The sequence below is a fragment of the Chenopodium quinoa genome, unplaced genomic scaffold, assembly GCF_001683475.1.
Source record: "Chenopodium quinoa cultivar QQ74 unplaced genomic scaffold, ASM168347v1, whole genome shotgun sequence".
NCBI lineage: Eukaryota > Viridiplantae > Streptophyta > Magnoliopsida > Caryophyllales > Amaranthaceae > Chenopodium > Chenopodium quinoa.
In genome coordinates, this window is record NW_018743212.1 from 565,196 (window position 1) to 588,234 (window position 23,039).

General features: G+C 35.5%; 4 protein-coding genes and 1 non-coding gene across 5 annotated transcripts; 1 reads left to right on the plus strand and 4 right to left on the minus strand.

The window, feature by feature from the left end:
* Positions 1 to 4,276: 4,276 nt before the first annotated feature.
* LOC110734230 (probable boron transporter 2) lies at positions 4,277 to 7,911 on the minus strand. The gene is made up of 11 exons (XM_021914288.1): positions 7,808 to 7,911; positions 7,634 to 7,716; positions 7,325 to 7,517; positions 7,082 to 7,220; positions 6,615 to 6,780; positions 6,319 to 6,485; positions 6,025 to 6,198; positions 5,689 to 5,928; positions 5,281 to 5,600; positions 4,922 to 5,189; positions 4,277 to 4,798 (listed from the first exon to the last, which is right to left on the minus strand). The coding sequence occupies exons 1-11, from the start codon at positions 7,909 to 7,911 to the stop codon at positions 4,499 to 4,501; spliced, it is 2,154 nt and encodes a 717-aa protein (XP_021769980.1). The 3' UTR covers positions 4,277 to 4,498.
* Positions 7,912 to 13,049: 5,138 nt separating this feature from the next.
* On the plus strand, positions 13,050 to 14,317 carry LOC110734578. Its single transcript, XM_021914743.1, has 2 exons — positions 13,050 to 13,723; positions 14,134 to 14,317. The coding sequence occupies exons 1-2, from the start codon at positions 13,050 to 13,052 to the stop codon at positions 14,315 to 14,317; spliced, it is 858 nt and encodes a 285-aa protein (XP_021770435.1).
* Positions 14,318 to 18,254: 3,937 nt separating this feature from the next.
* LOC110734231 (60S ribosomal protein L27a-3-like) lies at positions 18,255 to 18,975 on the minus strand. The gene has a single exon (XM_021914289.1). The coding sequence runs from the start codon at positions 18,875 to 18,877 to the stop codon at positions 18,434 to 18,436; it is 444 nt and encodes a 147-aa protein (XP_021769981.1). The 5' UTR covers positions 18,878 to 18,975; the 3' UTR covers positions 18,255 to 18,433.
* A 1,514-nt stretch (positions 18,976 to 20,489) lies between these two features.
* Positions 20,490 to 22,965, minus strand: LOC110734232 (GDSL esterase/lipase At3g62280-like). The gene is made up of 5 exons (XM_021914291.1): positions 21,971 to 22,965; positions 21,713 to 21,898; positions 21,455 to 21,618; positions 21,107 to 21,377; positions 20,490 to 20,914 (listed from the first exon to the last, which is right to left on the minus strand). The coding sequence occupies exons 1-5, from the start codon at positions 22,221 to 22,223 to the stop codon at positions 20,688 to 20,690; spliced, it is 1,101 nt and encodes a 366-aa protein (XP_021769983.1). The 5' UTR covers positions 22,224 to 22,965; the 3' UTR covers positions 20,490 to 20,687.
* Positions 22,787 to 22,859, minus strand: TRNAF-GAA. The gene has a single exon. It is a non-coding gene; the product is annotated as a tRNA-Phe (tRNA).
* Positions 22,966 to 23,039: the final 74 nt, after the last annotated feature.

Here is a 23,039-nt window from a genome sequence, read left to right on the forward strand (position 1 = left end):
AAAGAAAGAAAGAGATTAAATTATTAGTGATAATAACGCAAGTAGGCCTCACAATAATCATAGGAATTGTGACTTACCAAAAGGGGGGGAGGGCTTAGTAAGTTATTTCCCACGTTTCATGGGAAGTGAAACTTCCCTTGGAATTTCTATTTTCCCCACTTTGATAAATTTGTGTCAACCAAACAATATATGCTTTTATGATTTCCTAGGAAATGGAATTTCCCATGCTATTTACCTCCAACCAAACAACACCTTATTTCTCTCCCATTTGAGTGATTTGACCCTATCATCATTTTACGAGTATAATATTTCTTCTTCTCATATTATACTTAGTGGTCCCCATTTATATTTATCTCGCTTACTTTTTCATATTTTATATTCTTAATCATACCCAATTATATACTTCCTCCGTTATTTTACTTGCAACAGTTTGACTTTTACACTATTCACATATCTCACTTTGACTAGATTTGGTGATTTATAAATTAGGAAAAATATAGTCATGTGGGATCTTGTTTACTCGTCTCGATTTATACTTTCATAATATCAAATTTTTATATTTTTTACACATTGATAATTAAAGATATTAATGATTGAATTAGTGCATTGACAAGAATTAGTGCATTGACAAGCATGAAAAAAAGAAGTGTTGTAAGTATTAAGAAACAGAGGAAGTATCAGTTTGCTCTTTTGCCTAAAACTCTGTGCACACTCTAATGGGCACTAAAAAAATGGAGGGATTACGTTTTGTCATTTTAATTACATATAACGTCCTTAAAAAAAAAAAACAAAAAAAAAAAAGTTATAACAATCTACGGAGTATATTAAAGGGGAAATCCCAATCGGTCCTTTACAAAGTTGGGTGAAAAATGAATTAACGAGAGGCAAAGAGCTGCGCTTGTTTTGTTTGGCCCACTATGTTAAAAGAGTTAAAGGAGTTTAGTTTAGCTGCTGCTATTGGGCCCTGTAAAAAGGGCCAGCCTAGAGTATCATTGAGCCGATACAAGTTATGAATAGATCGAGTACATGCATGTGGCAGGCACTATAGTTCATTGTAGTAATACTTTTTAAGTTTGAAGTGAAGCTAAACCTAGAAGAGTAACCAATGGGTAACCTGTCCCATTAAGGCCTGTTCATGTGCTAGTCTAAAGTCTGAGCTATAACTGGTTTTATAACCAGACACAACTTTCAATCTTATGGACTTATTTTTAGCGAGCCCAATTTGTTTAAACACTCTTATTAAAAATCAATTAACACTATCTAGTCCCATTTTCAAGATTTTTTTTTTTTTTTTTGGTCAAAGAGAGGGGCAAAGCCCCTAGAAAAACAAAGAAAACACTAGCAAACTAAAAGAAAAAGAGCAGCAGAAAAATAAACAAACGAAAAGGAAAACAAAACAGAAAATAAAAATACTGACTAAAACAAGAACTTAAGCCGCCATAGCTAGAACCATCCTTGCAATCACCACTCCCTCCAAGTCCTCCAATAAAATAGCACGGAGATCTGAAGGGATCGCCACAAAAAGCTTGAATCGAGACTTGGAAAGTTTATTTGGTTAATCATTACAAGAATAACAATTCGTCATCGTCATGGAAAGTTTCGTTTACTCAAAAAACCTAAGAAATACAATATTCTATGATTTTGTCAACAAAATTTTATCAGTTTCTCCACTTTTTAGAAACTTCCACTTTCTATATGTTTTGTTGTAACCAAATAAACACTTAATGCTCATTCAAAAACGGTAAGCACTTAATACAAAATTAAAGCAAGAACTTTCTTTTCTAATGTGCAAACACTTTAACACTATCTGTTAGCACACTTTAAGGAAGATGGAAGAGACATAGGAATTAAGGATAGAGAATTAGAGATAAAGACTGCCAATTACTCATGCTATTAAAGATGAGTTCAAAGTAATTTTGAAAATGATCACCAAGTGTTTGAAGTTATTTGCAAGCAGTAGGAGTGGTGGGTGTAGTACATTTGAGAGTAAGTGTTAGAAAATGGTACATGCACCTTTGATTATTATGTGTGTTTCATAAGTTATTTGATGTCAATTCACACTAGTATATAAAAACGACTCTATTACATATTTGACTAATTGTTATTAGTTTATAATTATAGCATAGAAAATTTCTATTAGGCGGGTGTAGTGTTAAAATTATTCGCTTGAATGTTATTTGTAAGCACTAGAAGTGATGTTACCGCATATTTCACGCATACTAGACATTTCCATTCATCAAAGTAAAGCTCACGCAATAGAATCAATATAAGCATATGAGAGATCGAGAGGGGCCATAGATTAAGAATGGTGATGTTATATGTTCTTTCTTCTAAGAGGTAGTTAGCTCTCTAACTTTCTCATCCCTTGATTAAAATAGTATGAATTGAGTCAACTTGTATGTCAAATTCCTCCTCACAAATCCAATAATTCCTTGCAATTCATGATGAAATCATGTATAGATATGCATATTTATTCATCTTTTGGAGTTGCATGCACTAAAAAAAAGAGTCCGACAAAGATCGCGAAATTATTAGAGGACCAAAGTTATTTCCATCCACCAAAGTATTTTCCATCAAAATGAACCATCAATCCATAGGTCAAAGGCTATGTGAAATGTACATTTCAAATATAAATCCAAAGTTTTAAGTCACTCGCTTTCTTGGCTGTAATTGAGAATGTAGGCCATGAACTATCATGAATTACAATACTAAGCTAACAAATTCTAACCACAACTTTTCACTCAACACATTCACTAAATCAAAGCTTCTTTTTCTTCATTATGTTGTTACCTTGGCTAAGCTAGTATAAAAATCATTCTTTCTGTTATCTGGTTATAATAACACTCTCCCTTTTGTTTTGTGTAGGATTTATAGTTATTGATTAGACTTTAAGCGAATAACGCTGACTACATACTCCAAACTTGACTCATTCCTGTTTAATCAACTGATTTTTATGTAATGCCAATTCAAGGGATGATTGTATGATCTATATTTAATTATGTAACTCGAACTTTTCAATTTATCCCAAGTATCCATGATGGATCATCAACACTACTTCGACATTGATATATATGAGCACTTGATACTAAGACACGTACATACCATACCCATCTAACATGAGTATCCAAGTAGTTCAAGTAACGTTAAACATGAGATCAGACTAGATGCATATAGGAAACAGATCTTAGACGCAATTCAAGGATCAGATTGACATGTGCAGTCGGGCTAGACTTAAGACTTGCATAGATGTCTTGTTGAGCATAATTAGCTACAAATAAAACAAGATGAAGATGATTAAGAAATAGTTTGACAACTAACCAAATAGTACAGTAATATATATGTTAAGCAGTCTAATATAATGATTCGATTGATACGGGCAGGTGCCACTTTGTTAAAAGTCAAAAGATATAATTGTGACAAATAGAAAGCCACAGACAGTGGATAGTGGATGAAAGCAAATAGGCAAAATAAGCTGCAATGAATACCAAATAAAGAGAAATCAATTGCTTATCTTCTTGTTTTGTTCAGACTGATAGATGTTGGTAGCTAGCTCACAGTCGTCAGATCACGTCGTTTAAAAGATAAAGTTGCCTATAATTGTTGGTGGCCATGGCTTACTTCTCTTTCTTTCATTCTTATTTTGTAGAAATTTAGTAGGGGTGACCGGGTGAGTAATTATGCTACCTTATGAATGATTGAACACGGTATGTAGTTCAGTTCTAACGTATTGATTCTGGGATTGATTCTAGTCTCTAGTTAATTCTCCTTATTTAAATGGAATGGCCATACTATGAGGGAACATACCCCATATGACAAGCAATCCAAGTCAAATCCTCTTTGATGATGGAGATTCAAATCTCTCAATAACTTCTGTTGGATTAATTATATTCTTTTTTAGTTTTTTCTTGAGAAGAATAAAATAAGGTAACTGACTAGGTTATGGACCGGGTTCAGAACATGCAATGTTATGGAGGCCAACACTCCGTCCTTCCAAATAAGAAATAACGAACGACTAATAATCAGTTAAATTGGTGAAACGATTTCACTTCATGAGCCTTAAGGTCCCCATTTGGTGTAATGAATTGAACATCTTCATTATTGAGTTACTTACCGATAAAAGGAGTTGACTGAGGTTTTCCTTTCTTTGATCTCGTGTTTTTCTGAGGGGGAGGGGCGGCATATATACACGTTATAAGGCCACTCAAAAGATTTTAGAGTTCAATATGAAGCTTTGTTCAATAGAATGAAGTCATTAGATTTAGATCAGACATTCATATAATTATACAAGTCAAGAATTACTATATTATTCCCAGTATTTGCTGGAATTATAATGTGGAGAAAAAGCTGCACGCTTTATGAAAGCAGAGCAACCAAAATTATACACTTTGATTTGATTAATACAAACACTTTTAACAGCACTATTGCTACAGGCAGACCTAACACTTCCATAGAAAGAGCTGAAGTTAACAATAAATTACAAATACAAAACTTGAAGCTGTTACTTTGAAGTTGAATCTGTTGATGGTCCAGGACTCTTTCCTAGTTTTGAGGGTTGAGTTTCTGCAGACCTTGGACTAAAAGGTACATTTCTACCAGATCGTGGACTTATGTGTAATCGAGGACTGTATGATGAAAGATGAGGGCTCTGGATGCCTCTGACCTCTCTTGACGGTGTTGTTGTTGAGCTTGTTACCTTTGGACTGCAAATATGCCTAACCTCACCTCGGCTTCGAGTCACCATTTCATCCAATATCTCACCATCTCCAGCAAGTGTAGCTCCTGAGGCCAATTCATGTTCCTGTTTCAGCAAACAGTATCAGCACCAGAATTTAAATATTCGGAATATAAATCAAGTAATGCAAGTTTATTCTATAAAGTTGAGTATGATCATCTTTAAAAAGAGCGTTTTGAGTGGTTATACCGTTGTAAGATCGAATGCCAAAGCTGGTGACTCCTCAAATTCCGCGGCATCCAAATCTTGAAGGTGTACTCCTTTGAAAAACTTAGGAAGAATGTATTGTCTCACAGGAACCAAAAGCATAATCATAAGAGGGAACAAAACCCCTGCAATTGGGATCCATGTAATTCCAAAGCAGACGAGCAAATATAATGTTTGGAAAATGGTGAAAAGGGCAATGGACTTGAAAGGAACTGTTTCCACAAAAGTTGCATGATAATCTTCAAGAACTCTGCATTTAGGACATATAATTAGGGACCAAGAATTAGTTAACCAATCTTTATACTGGAAGGGAAGAGGACTTGAGAAGCAAAGTAACTTACTTGTATCTTCTGCTTGGTGCTGTGAAGAGCAGCAGGATCCTTTCCCAGAACTGGTTGCCTGGTAAGCTTTCAATGGCCATGAAAGCAAAGTAGCCCCAAAGTACCGAGGTTGGGATCATTTTCAGTACAGGCATGGCTGCAACACATCCACCAACCATAATGGATTGTAACAGGTTGCTGACACGCTGCTCTTTAACCTCAACAGGTAACAAATCATCAATTTCCTTCTCAACATCGAACACACTCTCATCTACAGGAGCATCAATATTTCCCATGCTTGCTGCTGCTTGAATAGTTGAATCTTTTAATTCCTTCAGACCCTGATCAAAGAATGAAGTTCACTCGAGTAAGCTTCATTTAATCTTAAACTAAATGTAAATAACTAGGTAAAGAGCTTAGAAGTTATACTTGAGCTTGAGCTGAAGGCTGCTGATAGATGAGAGGGGTCTGCATCTGTTGGTAAGTTTCTTGCATATTACCATACAGCTGCCCTAAACTTGCATTCATCCCTATGCTTCTTTTTGCTGCTTGAACAATTCTGTTACGAAGTAGCTGGTGCTTAAGGGTAGCTAGACTTTTTGTATGCATAGGAGACTGAGGGATGACACCATTTGCTGGAGGAATTCCAATAAGACCACACAACAATGTCTGCAAGGAAAGGGGGAAGTCATAGCTTAATACTTGAATTAGAAGAGAATACTGTAGAGGAGCTAAAAGAAACCAAAACTGTTATCAAGTAGTTACCATGAATCCCAAAAGGAGCAAATCGTAGTGGAAGGAAGGGGGTTTCCTCAAATTAAACTCTTTCTGCTGAGCAAGTTGAGATGCCACACTGTGATCAAAATAATAGAGCACTGCAATCATTGTTGCAGGGACAAAAGCTCCGATTATGTATAAAACTGGAACATCAAGCATATCCTGTTACACCAAGCACTAGTAAATTAGGGTTTAATCTAATAATATTATAGTCCGGATCTTACTAGAATTATGAAAGAGGAAAGTAATCATACAACTATGGAAATCTATATTTGCACATACCTTGATAACAGTCCAATTCTCATACGCGCCAGGAGACCATGGGTTTGGGCTGAAGAGGCGTCTTGGTATCCCTTGTGGGACACTTTTGGATGGTATGTAGGAAGTAGCTGTCCATACTAGAACCATAAGGGGGACACCATAGTCTGCTATCAAACTTCGGAGCCAACCTGGTAGAAGGGAGTAGAACCATTAAATTTTGAAAGATTTGGTATCATACTCCACTTTAAAACATTAATAAGAGACAACTCATGGTTATCGGATTTAACATATTCAAGCTGAAAATACCATGGTTTTACCTGACCCATAGCGCCATGATCTTGCCTTTCTGCTTCGTAGTGCTGTGATTATAAGTCCAAAAGAGAGGACCAAAGCAAACATTCCATTTGCAAATCTCCATGAAGGCAGGAACTGTGTTGCAGTTGGATCTTCCCTCCTAGGTATGTAGAACTCATCCACTAGTCCCTAAACCATTAAAAAACGTTCAACACAAACTTAACTATCAGTAAAAAGTGGTACATGGAGTTATTCACAAATAATCTGAACATCTCCAAACCCCACCTTAGCATATAGCAAGATTAAATATGCAAGGAGGTTGGTGTGTGTATACATTTAATAGAAAGAAAATAAATAACTTAATTGTATTTCCATATGTGATTATAGGCCCATTGAAGTGGAAGTTTAGGACCACAAAAGTTTAGTTATAAATCAATAAAGTGTAAAGTAGTATAACAGAAAAAGTAGTAGTATATGCAAAATCAGTGACCTTAATGGCTTGCTGCATGAAGAGCATGGCTATGAGAAGGCCAAACAATTCGCCGGCCAAACGGGTGAACCGATTGATGATGGAGCAAGCCCCTAAGATAGCCATAGAGAACAACAAGAGCGATGTCCACACACAGACCCTGATAACATAATTGACAACCATTCAATACAATTACTCCTAACTAGCTAGCTAGCTCCTACAAATGAATTGACTCGATTATTCAGGAGTTAAAAAGAAGCTCACCATCCAGCCCAAGCTAAGAAGAGATTCCGACCCAATTCGGGGCGGTCTTTAGCAAATTTAAACATGAATTGGTACATAATTACAGTTGGTTCTGCAACTCCTAGGATCAGCAATGGTTGACCACCAATAATAGAGTGAATAATGCCACAAAGTGCAGTTGATACTAATGTTTGCACTGCTGTAAGAACTCCATCTGCAATTCATATTTTAATTTTATGAATTCTCTCATACAATATTCAACCTGTAGTTTTTTTTGTTTTTTTTTTCTTTTAAAAAAAAAGGTTTAGTAAATTTAAGAAGGATGAATACCTGTTTCTCTATCAAGCTGTTCCCCAAAGGAAATGACTGGAATTGCAGAAGCAAAGAAAATATATGTGGTAGGAGCTAATATCCTGAATTTATTTAATAAAAACAAAAAAGAGTCAAACAAACTGAAATTAAACAGAATGTAATGAGCAGAAGAATCTGTATAAAAAAGAATACCTGTATCCTGCTTTGAATCCACTAGTCCAGTCCTGCTTGTAACACAACAATCTTCCTTTAAGATCATTTTTGATTCCTCGGAATGGTATAAATGTCTCCTCCATTTTTGTTCAAGATCTAACCTTTTTTCAATTCCTCTTTTTTCTTTTTTCCTTTCGCAATTAGAGCATACAAAGTGGATCCAAAATATACTCCAAAAAACAAAGTTAACAATAGTCAACTGATTCAAATGCCTGTAATAATTTACATGATTTTCCAAGATTTGCAATTTAAGTAAAATAAGACCCTCTTTCCTTTTCACTCAAATCTTGAATGTAATGCAAACAAAAAAAACCCAAAATATTAGCAGAAGAAATCTTGAATATGAAGAAGAAACCAAGAACAGAAATTATATTAACCAGCTGATTTTAAGGGTATGTTAATGTAGTGATAATATTAGGATTAGAGAATGAATGAATAGAGCAAGTGCCACCAAACAGAAACTACCACAGTAACCTTTTTGGGTTAATAAGGTTAAGAGGTGAGCTTCTGAACTTAGGCTTTGCCCCTAATATTATTATGAGAGTATTGTGAAGTGAAGGGAAAGCTCCAAATATATAACAGCTTCAATTCAAAATAAATAAAAATAATAAAAAGAAAAAATACAAGTATAATAAGGCAAGGGTGGGTGAGTACTGAGTGATGAAACTGGAAAAGGTGACAAAGAAGTTGATGAATAAAACAAGCAAAGTGCGGGTCAAAACCTTTTTTTTTTTAATTTAAAATACCTCACTCTGCCATTATTATAAAGTCATAAAATGCCGCTGTTACATTATACGGAGTACTACAAATAATTATGCAATACACATGCATTTTTTTTTTGTTAGGCAAACATTTATTCATACTTTAAGATTGATGTTATGCATTGGAGTTAGAATTTCACATACACATGATATGCATAAAATTCGGTGTGCGACAATTTTTTTTTTTTTTTTTTTTTCCAATTTAAGATATTGATAGCCGACGCCAAAATTTTGGAAATATCTTGTTTTAAGTTGATTATAGTATAGTTTTTGTAATATATATATATATGCCAAAATACAGCAACAATATGATCTTACATACTCCATAATCTGTATAGTAGTTAGTACTCGAAAACAAAATTCAGCAGTTGAATTATTTAACTTTGTTAAACATCAACATTCACCCCCAAGTTATCGTTTTTTATGTGGCTCTAAATCTGTCATAATATTGACCTTGCTTATAAATAGTTATATTTAAAGCCATCACCCACCACTTAACTTTAAAAACACTCGTAAATAAATGAAAAAGGTTGGACAAAGTTATAGGCTATAGACGGAAGATTCTGATGACATGGGCCTTGCCAGTTCAATACAGCTTATTTTGATACATCTTACAATTATACCAGTTGTTGCTGCTACCTTCCCTAATACCTACGATTTTTATACTAGTTTCTCTATTAATTCTTAAGTACTGGTAGTACGGTATACCCCGTAAAATACATAGTCCTGTAATTCTAGCCTTTCTTATCTCTGTACTCTAATGCTCGGAAACTGGAAACAAGTACCGGCCGTATTGTTTCCAAGTTTGGAAACGCATTAATGAACGTTCATCCAAAAAAGCTTCTAAAATATAGATTTGTCCTCCCATATTCGCAAATCACTATGCATGTTATTCTGTTGAGAACTTAATTCAACATTTTAAAAAAAAAAATGATAGCAGAAGGATTGCATGCATAGATCTATATAACCCCTCTAACCTTTAAAAAACAGAGATAGCCATATGTACAGTTGTAGGCAATTAATCAAACAAAGTATAGAGAAATAAATAAATTATTAATCGATACGAAAAACAACATTCAATCATGGTTATTACTGTAGCGATTAAATGTTGAACTCAATTTCTAAAAATAAAAAAAAAAAAATCCAACATGCAACCTCAAGCTTTAATATTAAATGTTTATCCAAGAAGCTATGACATATTTTATGTTAATCAAAATTTTAAAATCTAGTGTAAAAAAGACTTTTCGTATCGATTTTTGGGTTTAAGTGGCAATTGTAAACTATAATGCTTTTCCATAATTTTATAAATGTGCACAAAAATGGTGAATAAATATTATTATGTTTTTCATGTCGATTTCATATGGGTTTACTATATTGATTGTAACATGATACGGATTTCACTACTATTTCACAAACATATGTGCATATTGTAGCGAATGTAAAATTGCTACGAAAAGACAATTTTCTTGTAGTGTAGTTTAGTACGGTGTACAAGGGTATCAATGGTCGGTAAAGTTTTGAAATTATATTCAAGATTCAAGATCAGTTTCATCTACTCTACTATCCTTTGTGGCTCCAACTGTACATAACTACATACTTTTATGTTTTAACAGGTCTTTGCATCTCAAATGGACCAAAAGACAAGGAAGTTGTATCAAATTAACAACTTGAAATGTAGTATCCTTTCTTATTGAACTTGTTTGTACCAGGTCAATCAAAAGACAAAAACACAGATAGAAACCTACCACTACCATGATTTACATTGCGACATTCATTGATACTTAGTTGGAACATCAAGCAGGGTACTAGTATATAGTAATGTATACAAAGGCAACTAAGTACTGCATCAAGCCACAAATTACCCTGCGTGAAGGTCCAGGGATATAACACAAGTTGTCGTCGTTAACAGTGTAAAATATTGGCTGAATTCAATTCTAAACCAAATTAACATAACTAACAACTCTGATATAACACCACACTTCCACAGTACAGAAAAACAAGAAGCTCCAAGGGGTGTAGTTGAAAATCTGGAAAATTTTGGTTGTCAAACCTCAAAAATCCTAGAATATTCCAGCTGAATTTGGAGCACCTTTTCTTTTGTCTTTCCGGCATTGTCTGTTAAATGTGCTTTATTAAAGAAAGAGTTGAGTGGAGAAATTTTTGTATTGCTCGTGTATTTTAAAAAAAAGTGGAAAAAAAAAACTTGAAAAGAAGGACTAGTTTATTTGCCTACCAACTGCAGATCATGCTCGTCCAACTAAGATACTATTCCTACAAGCTAAGGCTACAATAAATTAGTATTATACATGCAAACCAACCAAATCATATTAATTTAAATCATCCAGAAACCAAAACAAATAAAGATGCAATACTACAAAATCAGAAAGCGATCCTCGTACTATATGCTTTTTTTTTTTTTTTTTTTCTTTCGAATGCAAGTGCTCGAACTACAGACAAAATAATCTTTGATTTCTGGCTGACAATGCTCTCGATCGCGATCAAACAATATAATTCAATAGTTTGGTCACTTAACATTGTCCGAAAGAAATTTAGCATGTAACAATCATAAAAACAGAAGTAGAGAAAATCCAGCAATTCAGATTTATGATAGTCCAAAGCTTAAAACATTGAATCTGTCTGTCTGATGAATATGCATGTCTCAAGAGCAATTACTAAGGACTGACCCACAGGGAGGCAATCACAATTCACAAGTCAACCAGACAGTCTGTTAGTTAATGAATGGAAATTATATTATTGATTAGTTAGCTTAAATCATTTGATTGCCCATTTTTCAGGAAGATGCATCACTTAAGCATCACCAAATTTCAACCTTGCATTACCTGAATTTCCTACTCCTTAGTAGGTTATAATTGCCCCTTTCTTAGGACTATAGTCGAATATTTAATATTCCATATTTAACTATGAAGGCGAAACCAAACTTGGTTGTAAAGCGGCCTATACTCATAATAAAATACAAAGTAGTACTAAAGTTTTAACTTTTCTTGGAAGACTCATTCCAATTTGCCATTTAGGAGGGTTCATGGCTACTCAAACCCTAATGAAGCTTTGGTAGAATTTAACCATGATAAGACTAAAAAGTTACTGTAGAAGAGTAGTTTATATATACTCCCTCCGTTAATTTTTTATGTGCAACTTGGGGCATTTTACGGTTCATGAGGCAAAAGTTAAGGGACAAAAATTAGAGGAAGTAAATGAAGGTAATTAAAGTGATAGGAGAGAGAAAGTAGGCCCACCCACTTGCAAAATTGGTGGGGAAATGCTAGCAGTTTTGGAGGGATTTGGATTTCCCCCATATTTTCACCAAAAATTCGAATTGGTTGAATTTTTGGTGAAAATTTGGATTCCCTCCTTATTTTAAAAAAATTTCAGCACACATTCAATTTTTTTTGCTGAATTACAGCTTTCATTCAGCATTTAAGAGGCATTTAAATACAAGCCTCCACCATTCATACACATTAATTTCTTACAAACTTAGAGTTTTCTCAAAAAAAAGGAATTTGTTCATCCAAAAGTTAACACTAATTACAAATGGTTAGCCCATTAAATACCCAAAAAACCCCCCTAATCTGAAATTAGTGCTGTACATTAAATACCCAAATCAAATCTTCAGAAGCTGCATCTCCTTGCATCCTTCATCTCCTCCAAAAAAAAACAGCAGCCACCCCTAAATCATTGAGCTAAAAAAAAAAACAACTCAGACAACACATGGCAGAATTTTTGAAGCTTTGTTTTTCGATGTTGATCAAATTCTAACAGAAAAAGAGCTGGCAGAATTGTACTATGAGCATGAAGAAAATATGCAAGATCTAGGCTTGAAGGACTATGAATCTGAAGATGAGAACATGCAAGACAGACAAGGAGAAGAACATGCCCAGCAAAACACACAAGCTGAGGCTGATTCCCCAGAAATGGAACAACCAATTGAACATGGGGCTCAACTTACATAAAGAAAGTAACTCACCATGCAACAGAAAAGACAAATTGTTGATGCAATGTTGGTCAAAATGCATGAGGGGAACTTACCAAGGGGTCACATGAAACATTTATCAGTTCAATTCAATGTTCACAAATCAACCATCACAAGAATATTCACAGATATAAAAAAAAAACAGATGGCATATGGGAATTTGATTGATGTCAGGACTAAGAAGTATGACAGAGCAGGTCGAAAGCCAAAGGAATTTTCTGATGAATTCCTACAGTCAGTCCCTTTGCATTTAAGGCAGACAGAAAGGAGTTATGCAGCAGCATTGAAGATTTCTCATGTTACTCTTCACAATCTGAAGAAAAAGGAAAGGCTAAGAACACACACATGCATCAACAAGCCAGCATTGTCATCAGACCACAAGGTAACCAGACTCAAATGAGTTTTGTCACATATTAATCCAATTACAGGTAATGAGGACCCCATATTTGTTGATATGAACCACTTCATACACATGGATGAGAAATGGTTCTATCTGAACCCTAATAAGAGGAGGTTTTATCTCCTACCAAGTGAGGAAGATCCATACATGGCAATACAGTCCAAAAGATTCAAGCTCAAGGCAATGTTTATGGCCTTAATTGGGAAGCCATTGTATGACACAAATGGGGAACTACTCCATGATGGGAAGTATGGCATATTCCCATTCACTGTCAAACAACTAGCAAAGAAATCCAGCAAACACAGAGATGCAGGAACTTGGGAAACAAAGGCAATCCAGAATGTAAACAAAGAGGTGATTAGAGATATGTTGCCGACAAATGTCATACCAGCAATTATCTCAAAGTGGCCTGAGAGTCTGGCCAAAAATGTTGTCATCCAATGGGACAATGCAAGGCCTCACCAAGTTCCTAAGGATGCAGAGTTTATGACAACAACAACAGCACATGGGTTCAACATTCAATTTGTTTATCAGCCAGCACAGTCACCAGATTTCAATGTGCTTGATTTAGGCTTATTTAGGTCTATGCAATCTTTGCAATATCAGTCTTTTCCTAGCAACCTAGATGAGCTAGTTACAAAGGTGATGGACTCTTATGGCACATTCAATCCTCAAGTGAACAAGTACATTTGGCTGACTTTGCAAAAGTGCATGATAAAGATCCTCAAGGCAGAAGGTGGGAACAAGTACAAAATACCCCACATGAACAAAAAAAAAAAAACTTGAAAATCTTGGCATTCTGCCAAATCAAGTAGAAGTGCAGAAGGAAGTAGTTATGGAGGCTGTGGAGTACCTAAACACTATGTTTAGGCCAGCAGCAATTCAAGGGAATGAACAAGCAACAGAAGATGTGGAGGTAGGTGCAGACTAGGGGACTCAGCACAACAACGGAGAAACACATGGACTGCCACACATAACCACTTAGCTCTGGTAGGGTTTTTTTATTTTATTTTATTTATTTTTATTTTTTATTCACTTATTAGGTGGTTAGGTGTATTTTGTTGAATACAGTGATGCAAACATGTTAGGCAGTCTTATGTAAAGGCTTTTGCTGAAGGTGTATAATCCTTTTGTACCCACATTTTGAATGGAATAGAAATGGAAAAGAAACAGATGTTATGTGGTCACTCAATCCATCAAAAGATTTGTATGTCATAGTTGAATACAACACTAAGTCACAATGTTACCTCAACAACAATAGCATTAAACCAATTGTTGGAGCAAAACATTTGTGTGTAGTGAAATTCAATGGAGTCCCTTCATCATATGGATTTGGATAATGTAAACAGCACAGTAACATGGGGGACTCAATATAAATCAGGCTACAACAGATATTCAAAGGGGACTCCTTTAAGAAATGTGTAAAACAGTAAGGGACTGTCATGTGTTCTCTACCCAAATGATCATTGAGAACATTTTAAGGTATAATAACCATGCCAACTTTAAAAAATAAATGATACAGCAGCCTCATCATTCAACAATCAAACCCCCATATGCACCAAATGTCATTTTGGCAACACCAACCCAACCATCCATCAATCAGAACATGCAGCATGAAGCAACAACTAGCCAACAGAATCCATCAAACCAAACCTATAATAATCCAACCAGCAAACATATTCCTTCACAGCAAGACTACAACAACTAGCCAACATTCAACAACAATTACCAGGCCAACATTCAACAACAATTACCAGGCCAACATTCAACAACACATTCCAATAACAATTACCAGGCTACAAGAACTAGCCAACATTCAACAACAATTACTAGGCCAACATTCAACAGCACATTCCAACAACAATTATAAGGCTACAAGAACTAGCCAACATTCAACAACAATTACCAAACCAACATTCAACAGCACATTCCAACCACAATTACCAGGCTACAAGAACTAGCCAACATTCAACAACATTTACCAGGCCAGCATATTCCAACAAGACAACATATCAGAAAATATCACCAACACATACATGAAGCCAACATAGCCAACCATCCAAAAGATCAGACAATCGGGAATAAAAAACGAAGCCAACATGCATCCAAATCAAATCAGAAATAAGCAACCAAGCCAACATGCATCCAGATCAAATCTGAAATAAGCAACCAAGCCAACATGCATCCAGATTAAATCAGAAATAAGCAACGAAGCCAACAAGCAATCAGATCTAATCACCATACTATCGAAAAAATCAAAGGACAGGGACTCAAAAAAAAAAATGAAATAATGTAGGGTTAGGAATCGTTACGCAAGCAGTCACTTGGAGGGTTGAACCTTTAGGTTCATCCGCCTCGCAGAGTGCTTCAAAGGAGGGCCGCGCGCTTCACCATCTTCATCTAAAACACAAGCCTTCTTTGAAGGAGGTGATGAACCCTTCTCATTTTCAGGCTCATCATCAGAAGACAGAACGATCAACGCTTGATCTGACAACCCACGCATCCGCCTTAGAGCCACCAATGCCGCCTTCCGTTTAGCCCTGATCTTCGTGGGTGGCCTAGCCCTCTTAGATCTGGGCTTACTGGTGGGCACAGAACTCCCCTCACCACTATCACATACCGGATCTACAGATACAGCACTGAAATCAAGCGATTTCTTGCCATGGGACTCCCCCTCACCCTCAGCCCTCTTGAGACGCTCCTCCTCCTCAACACTTTCAAGAACCTTACCCAAAGCCTTGTGGGTGGTCGACGAACAGTAACGACCAGCATCACTAGACTCGTAGAATTGGCGAGGAAAAGGAGATCCGGTGTCGAAAGATTGAATCAGGGACACAATCAAATTACCCTCACCGACGTCGTCGATGGCAATGAAAGCGTCGTGAAGTGGATCGAGGTTAACCATGTTAGTGGGGGACTCGATTTTTGCAAGATCTGAGGTATCAAGGTAAGATCTAAGGAGTACAATTGGAGAAAATTAGGGACGAACAGGAGAGAGAAAGACGAAGAAGATGAACTAGGGTTTATCTGAGGAAGTCTCCAGAACATAAAAGGAAGCCCTGCCATCACAAATTAATTTTTGGTGGTTGGGAATGTGAATAATGAGAGTGGTTGGGGGGGAAATGGGATAATAAATGGAGGGAGTGATTAGATTTGATCAAAACTGATTAATTTTAGATTAATTTGATTAAAATAAGATAAGGGTAAAATTATGAAAATCTGAATTTTTAAGTAAGGGTAAATATGTAATTTTTGAGGTTTTTGTTTACTAAAAATAGAAAGAAAATAGAAAGTTGCACATAATGTTTAGTGGACTAAAATAGTAAAAGTTGCACATAAAAATTAACGGATAAGACAGTTTATGTAAAAGTTCATACAATATTCATTCCTTGGATAACTTTCTTTCCCAACTTGTTACCATAAAGTTCCCTTTAGGTGATAGTTCACTAGTCCTCCCTCAATTTCATATTGTTCTTTCTATTTAAAATCTTACCATGGGATTAAATTATTCAAAGCAGGGAGAACATGATACAAAGGGAGTACCAAACTCAATTGATTGAAAATTTTCTGTTTAGGATTCTTTAAATCAAAATATTTCAAGCTTTTTTTTTTTTCCTTTTTTTTTTTTTTTTTTTTGAAGGAAAAGATAAAATATCATTAATTAAAAGTCATAAGCCATCTATAATAAGTATTATAGAAAAGTAAAATAAAATCTAAATCAATCAAGTAAAAATCCTCTTTAAGGAAATTATGATGATGATAAACTAGATCTGACGATGAAGCACAGTTTCCGATTGTTCGCTGAATTATACAGCCTTGTGTGAGGGGACCATCTTCTTGACAGTTTTGGGAAGAAAATTCATTACTTGACCATGTCAATCGCATCTTCAATTCCAACACCAATTGCAAAATTGTACGAATAAAACCCATGAATCCAATCTTTCAGATAAAATCCTAAAAATAAATTCCAATCTTCTATAAGGGAAGAGAAGAAAGACAAAAACCAAATTCTCACAAAAGGAGAGAACAAACCCAAAAATTGGGAAGAAAACTCTCATAAAGAGAGAGCAAGGAGGATTATTAATGACTAAAAAACAAAGGAAATAAAGAAAGAAATGGGACTTACTAAATATTTTAGGGTTTTTTTATAGAGAAAGAGGCGAGAGAAAGTTTACTAAATATTTCAAGCTTATTTGTGACAAGAATTTTTGCATTTTCACCACAACAAAGTCAACAATGAGTCTTCAAATTGAACTTGTCCATTATCATGAAATCATATGAAAGTGCTACTATTCAGTTTCTTCCAAAATCAAGACATGTGAATTTCCTCCACATATAGTTAAATTCAATCATCAAGTTTGGTAGCTTCGGTTTGAAGTCAAGACTTTAAGAGTTGAGAGCATCATCATCCATGGATAAGAGCAAACCAGAAAATAAAGTTGACAGTAGTGTTCTGATATCTCTCTTGTCACCCCCATTTTCTCCATATTTCTTCTCCCACGGAGCCACATATTTGTCCACAACCCTCCCATTCTGTTTCTGTTCCAAACATCAGAACGAGAAGAAATTGAATTGTGTGTTGGCATCCCAAAAACTATGACTAATTAAGAACAGGGGTACATTCACTTTTACATTGTCTAAGTTCAGAACAAAACCTGTGTATATCAATACAATCCCTAACAGCCATTGATTTCGCTTGATCAACACTTACATATCATACATGCGCAACGCCTTGCAGCAGCCATCTTATCCCACACAAAAACACAGCAACACAATCACCATTGTATACTTCTTTTAGCGGTTAATGGTCTCAATGAACCTTGATCATTGCCAAATTTAACAGAAGATTAAACTAAACTAGATAATGGATAAGTTCCACTATTACTTCAGGTCTCCTCATTACTCTAATAACAGAGTAGCCCCTCAATGCATACCAATATCCACGACAGTTTTACTACATTCCACTAGCCATAAATTCATAGCCCCCCAAGCAAAACCCTCTCCTATAGTCTGTCGGTTGCAACAATGATGAGAAGCTCAAGCATGAACCATACAAATAAAAAGGATATGAAATCTAACAAGGTTCCATTAAAACTACAGACTACTACAATAAGTTGCTATTTTTCCTGTCATTTCAACTTATTGAATTACTGCAAACATCAAGGATTTCTTAAAATGCAAACCTAACAGACCCTTCGATCAGTTCTAAATTACTCATACACAATCAACACTATCAAACATACAATAATCAGCAATAATAATTTCATAAAAAAAATCAAAACCAAAAATGCTCAAATACTAGTTCATATCATTAAATCAATATGAAACAAGAACAAAAAGGGGTTCTCAAATTCCAGATCTAAATTGAAAAATGTAACATTTGAGCATTAAAATCCTTTCATAACATTCCTATGACAATTTAACCAAGCAAAATTGCATAAATAAAAAGAAAAGATTTAAGCAGTAAGAAGAACAGCGCCGCCATTCTCCTTAATCTTCTTCTCAGCAATCTTAGAAATCAACTTAGCCTTAACAACAATAGGCTTCGAGTCAGGCAAAACACCCTTACCAAGAACCTTGAAGTAACCAAACTGGGTAACATCAATGACAGGAGCCTTGCCTTCCTTGGAAGCCTTCTCCTTGACATCTTCGGGAAGCATTGACCAAAGCTTGTCGATGTTGACAATGGGGCAGTGGAACCTGTTCCTGAGTTTGTGGAAGTAACGCATACCGACTTTGCCGAAGTAACCAGGATGGTACTTGTCGAACAGGATTCTGTGGTGGTGCATACCTCCGGCATTACCACGACCACCGGGATGCTTTCTGTGCTTTCCGATACGACCGTGTCCGGCTGACACGTGCCCTCTCTTCTTCCTGTTCTTCTTCAATCTCGTCGTCATTGCGGCGAACTCTGTTTCTCTGGAATTGGAGGTGAAATGAGAAGAAAACTAGGGTTTTGGAGATGATGTTTTTATAGAAGTGCTCTTTCTGGACTAGGGTTTTTTTTAATTGGGTTCTTGGAATAGAGGAAGGCTTTCGGATTTTGGATGCTCTTACCAACTTCTTCTCTTAGCCCAAAGCCCAATTTTTCTTCTTCTTCCTTTTTATTTATTTATTTATATTTTAATTTTCATTTTTGGGGTGCATAATTGTTAATGTATAATGTCAAAAAAATTAAAAATGGTTACTTATATATTATAGTATCATATATTTCATATTTAAATACAAGTAATAAGTAACGATTGGATGGAACCTAGTAATATTGAAAATGGGACCTAGAAATTTAATGATTAGTCACAAGAAGAGAGAATATAAACATATAGGAATGATAACATAAAGAGAGAAAATAAAAATCAGAGAGTGTAATGATCTGGTTAAGAAGATGACCAAATTCCTTATTTTAAGAAGGTACATCTTAGCTTAGTTATTGATATATTATAACATGCAAAATAATGCACACACCAATAAAGATACGTATAGTACTATAGTAGTACACTAGTACGTTGTAGTACTAACAAATTTGTTATAATCCTCAGCCTTCAGTATTTCCATCCAACATAGATACCAATATATCATGGAGTACAATAAAGAATAAACCACCATAGGTTGAAATATACCAATACATTATACGTACATAGACTTAAATTATGCTTTTTTGAACTATATATTCAAATGCAAGGGCTCACTTGGTATCTGATAAATGGAAGTGAACTAATGATAAGACACTCTTTAATTATAGGATTCCCTGTTAGGCCATGATCACTTTCTTTCTTAGGAATTAAGTAGAATATATTGCACCAAACTCATCAATCTAAGCAGTAAGCATCCATAAATTTCTTAATAATGGAGACTGTGGGGCTGATAAGATTGCTGATGTAATAGTTCATACTTACATTCTTAATTCCTAGTGTTCTTTCTTTCCAAGCTTTTCAATCTTTATTTATGTATATGCATGTCAACTTCACTTCTTTATTAGTAGTTAGCTTCAATTTGGTTTTTAATAACTCAGATCATACTATTACCTTAATCACCTCTATTGGATTTCATGGATGTGTTCTCCTTCAAAAACTTGATTTTTACTGCTTAAAATTCCTCCATTAATAGTTGCCATGCAATGATTTTGTCTGGTGGCTTTGCTTTAGATTAAGGGCTTCATAAATCCATCAACAACAACAAAAAGAAAAGTTAATGGTAGACCTTCCTCCTCTCCCACGGTCCACACATCCGATTATAATCCTAATCTGTTTCGTCCATAACTCTTCCATCTAACGTTTTTACATGGTTGATAAAGTGCCGATTTAACCTTGATCATTGACAGTTTAAAGCGTAAATGAAAGATCACGTGTCGCGTTTAATTGGGTTCCACTAATACATCAATTTTAACAGATTATAATTTCCCTAGTCTGATCCTGATTTCTGATTCTTATTTCCCCTGCAGGATTTTTGACAAGTTATCTGATCTACAACGAAAGTTGTTCCTGTGAAGTACTTCACAGCCAGGAAGCAAGCATATTAAAATGCAAATTCTAGTCTTTCAACCTTGATTGGCTCAAAGACAGAATGAAGCCAAGCTTTCAATTATAACAAAGGAAGTACGTACAAAGCTTTTTCTTTATCTTCCTGCTCAACAATCCCACTTCAAGTAATGATTAAGCAAACATTCAATGTACTCACTAGTAATAGCCTGCCTATATTAGCGCAAATCAAGAGTCAGTTCCAGAATTTCTCAAGCTTAAATTTTGGGGTAGAATATTGTCCTGACTGTATTCTTGTAGCTACTACACGATTAGCAGCTTCAGTATAATGAACTCCATCCCAAACTATAGACTGTGATACATTGCTACAGATGCTATAACCTGGCTGCCCACATGTTGCGTTTCTGTCGTAGAAGTATGGAGCCCCACGACCACAGCAAGCCGCAAATGGGTTTTTGAATCCTAGAACAATACACCACATTTGTAACTTTTAATTGAGAAATAAACAAGAATGATTAAACAACAGCAATAACTTAAAATTAATCTCACTGGGGCGCAACCTTGCCCCTAACTACAGAATATATAAAGAGGGTTTCTTTATTTTATTAGCATAATAATAATAATAAGCTTTAAGAGAGCTCAGAAAGTTATTACCATATTTTTCAGGGTTGGCAGAGAGACTGTATTTGACAGAATATACATCAACATAAACAATGACAGCATCCTTGAACACTGATCTAAGATTTTCAGACAGTATGCGGAGCCCCTTATTGAAGGATTTTGCTACTCGGTTGTGTACACGAAGACATCCCACTCGATCAAGGTCACTGCTTTTGTGGGGATGCAGGGCAAGTTCTTTGGGTTGACAGCCTAAGGGCCCTGTGTTGTGGATCCAAAATTTTCTCCCACCATATTGGTAGACTGTCTGCAATTATTTTAGCAATCACTTATCAATGAACCTGAATGTAGTCCAAAATCTAAATGCACAAGTTGAGAGCTTACCTGCACAGCCAATCTAATTTCTTCAAGAAAGGACGGGATTTTTTGAGCAACAGGACCATATGTTATATTTGATGCATAAAGGGCCAATAGAAGATCATTTTGTCCAATGTCAATCATATAAAGTGCACTACGGAACCCTTCTTCGTTGATCAAGTCCCTCGATCCTGCATATAATGTAAGTCATCAGTTTCTAGACCATGTAATAGGCTTCATTCAAGAATTATGGACTTGTTATGTAATTAGATACTACTAATTTACCAAGTGAAAGGAGCTCAAGTGACCGATTTTTGAAGTGAATGAACTGACGAACTTGGACACTCAAAGCAAAAGGAACAAACTTTGGCAGCAGGGTTGCACCCGAGACAGCAAAGTTAACGCCGCTGGTAAAATTTGGTGACAGTGAATCCAAGTATGGACTCAGGTAGTTCAACTTCAAGTGCTCACCTGCCAGACAATGAATTAGATTTTTCAAACATAGAAAAATACACTCCCAAAGGAAGTATAAAGTTTACTTACAGAAGAAGTCAATGATAAGACGACCATCGCCTAATCGGCCAGTGCCCCGGTGGAAGAATGTAATACCATTCGGCAGGCCAATGGGAAGTCCAGTACCAGCTAGCACCCCTCCAGTATCTGAATTCGAGTCCCCCAAATTAACAAGAAGGGGCCTCTTCTGACGTCCATTAACTTCTACACCATTTGAGAGTGTTAGTAACAGCAGCAGTATGCTCATCCAACACCACATTGCACTCATCCTAATCTCCATCATTATTCCATCAAGTCACTTATTCTCAGGCTTATCATCTATAATCCTGTCTTTTTATTTCTTTTCTTAGTCAAATGTTATTTTTATTTGCCAAAATGCAGCAATTTGGCAAGAGGACATAATTTTTTATCTCGAAAAGCAATAGAGAAACATAAGTAATTGAAAATACAACCATTAGTAATTGTATTTAAATTTTGGCTCAATTAAAGAGAGATTATCTTCTCCATGGTCCTCAAAATAAGTCAGATAAAAATTAAACAAGTATTAAAATCGGTTCCTTACATACGCACAACTTTGAAAGTCTAGTATGAATTATAAAATAATGCATTAGATGTAAACAGCCACATGGATGCAGTAAACTTGAAAATGAGATGTTTAAGATAACTCCTCTACATCAAACCTTGACTTTTATGTTTTTTTAATGTCCGAATGTATAAACAAAGTTATAAGCAGATCTCAGATTTGCAGATTGCACTTGGGGTAGGGAAAGAATTGAAGGATAGATTAGTCAGAAAGAGCAATATGTAGTCATTGTCTCAGTGAGGAGCAAAAAAGAGTAATTAGAGTGCGGTGAGCGTGGATCGAACACGCGACCTTCAGATCTTCAGTCTGACGCTCTCCCAACTGAGCTATCCCCGCTATTTGAGATTTCAGTATGTTAGATACTTTACAGTATACATTCTTTTGAAAACTACCTAGCTTGCAAAGTTACGTAATGGATAATCAAAGGATCAACCCTTGCTGTATTTATTTTATTGATATGGAAAAGCCTTTATCACAAAAATAAATATGTAGTGTTTCGGATGAAAACAATCGAAT

Bases quoted from the DNA above. Each gene is read 5' to 3' on its own strand.
- LOC110734230 (XM_021914288.1), bottom strand. From the start codon at position 7,911: ATGGAGGAGACATTTATACCATTCCGAGGAATCAAAAATGATCTTAAA. The intron at 7,717-7,807 runs GTATTCTTTTTT...AAATAAATTCAG, and splicing joins GGATTCAAAGCAGGATACAG to GATATTAGCTCCTACCACAT. The intron at 5,190-5,280 runs GTAAGTTACTTT...TCCTAAATGCAG, and splicing joins GCACCAAGCAGAAGATACAA to AGTTCTTGAAGATTATCATG.
- LOC110734578 (XM_021914743.1), top strand. From the start codon at position 13,050: ATGGATGAGAAATGGTTCTATCTGAACCCTAATAAGAGGAGGTTTTAT. The intron at 13,724-14,133 runs GTACAAAATACC...TGAATGGAATAG, and splicing joins AAGGCAGAAGGTGGGAACAA to AAATGGAAAAGAAACAGATG.
- LOC110734231 (XM_021914289.1), bottom strand. From the start codon at position 18,877: ATGACGACGAGATTGAAGAAGAACAGGAAGAAGAGAGGGCACGTGTCA.
- LOC110734232 (XM_021914291.1), bottom strand. From the start codon at position 22,223: ATGATGGAGATTAGGATGAGTGCAATGTGGTGTTGGATGAGCATACTG. The intron at 21,619-21,712 runs GTAAATTAGTAG...CATTATATGCAG, and splicing joins ACTTGAGCTCCTTTCACTTG to GATCGAGGGACTTGATCAAC. The intron at 21,378-21,454 runs GTAAGCTCTCAA...AAATAATTGCAG, and splicing joins AAATTAGATTGGCTGTGCAG to ACAGTCTACCAATATGGTGG.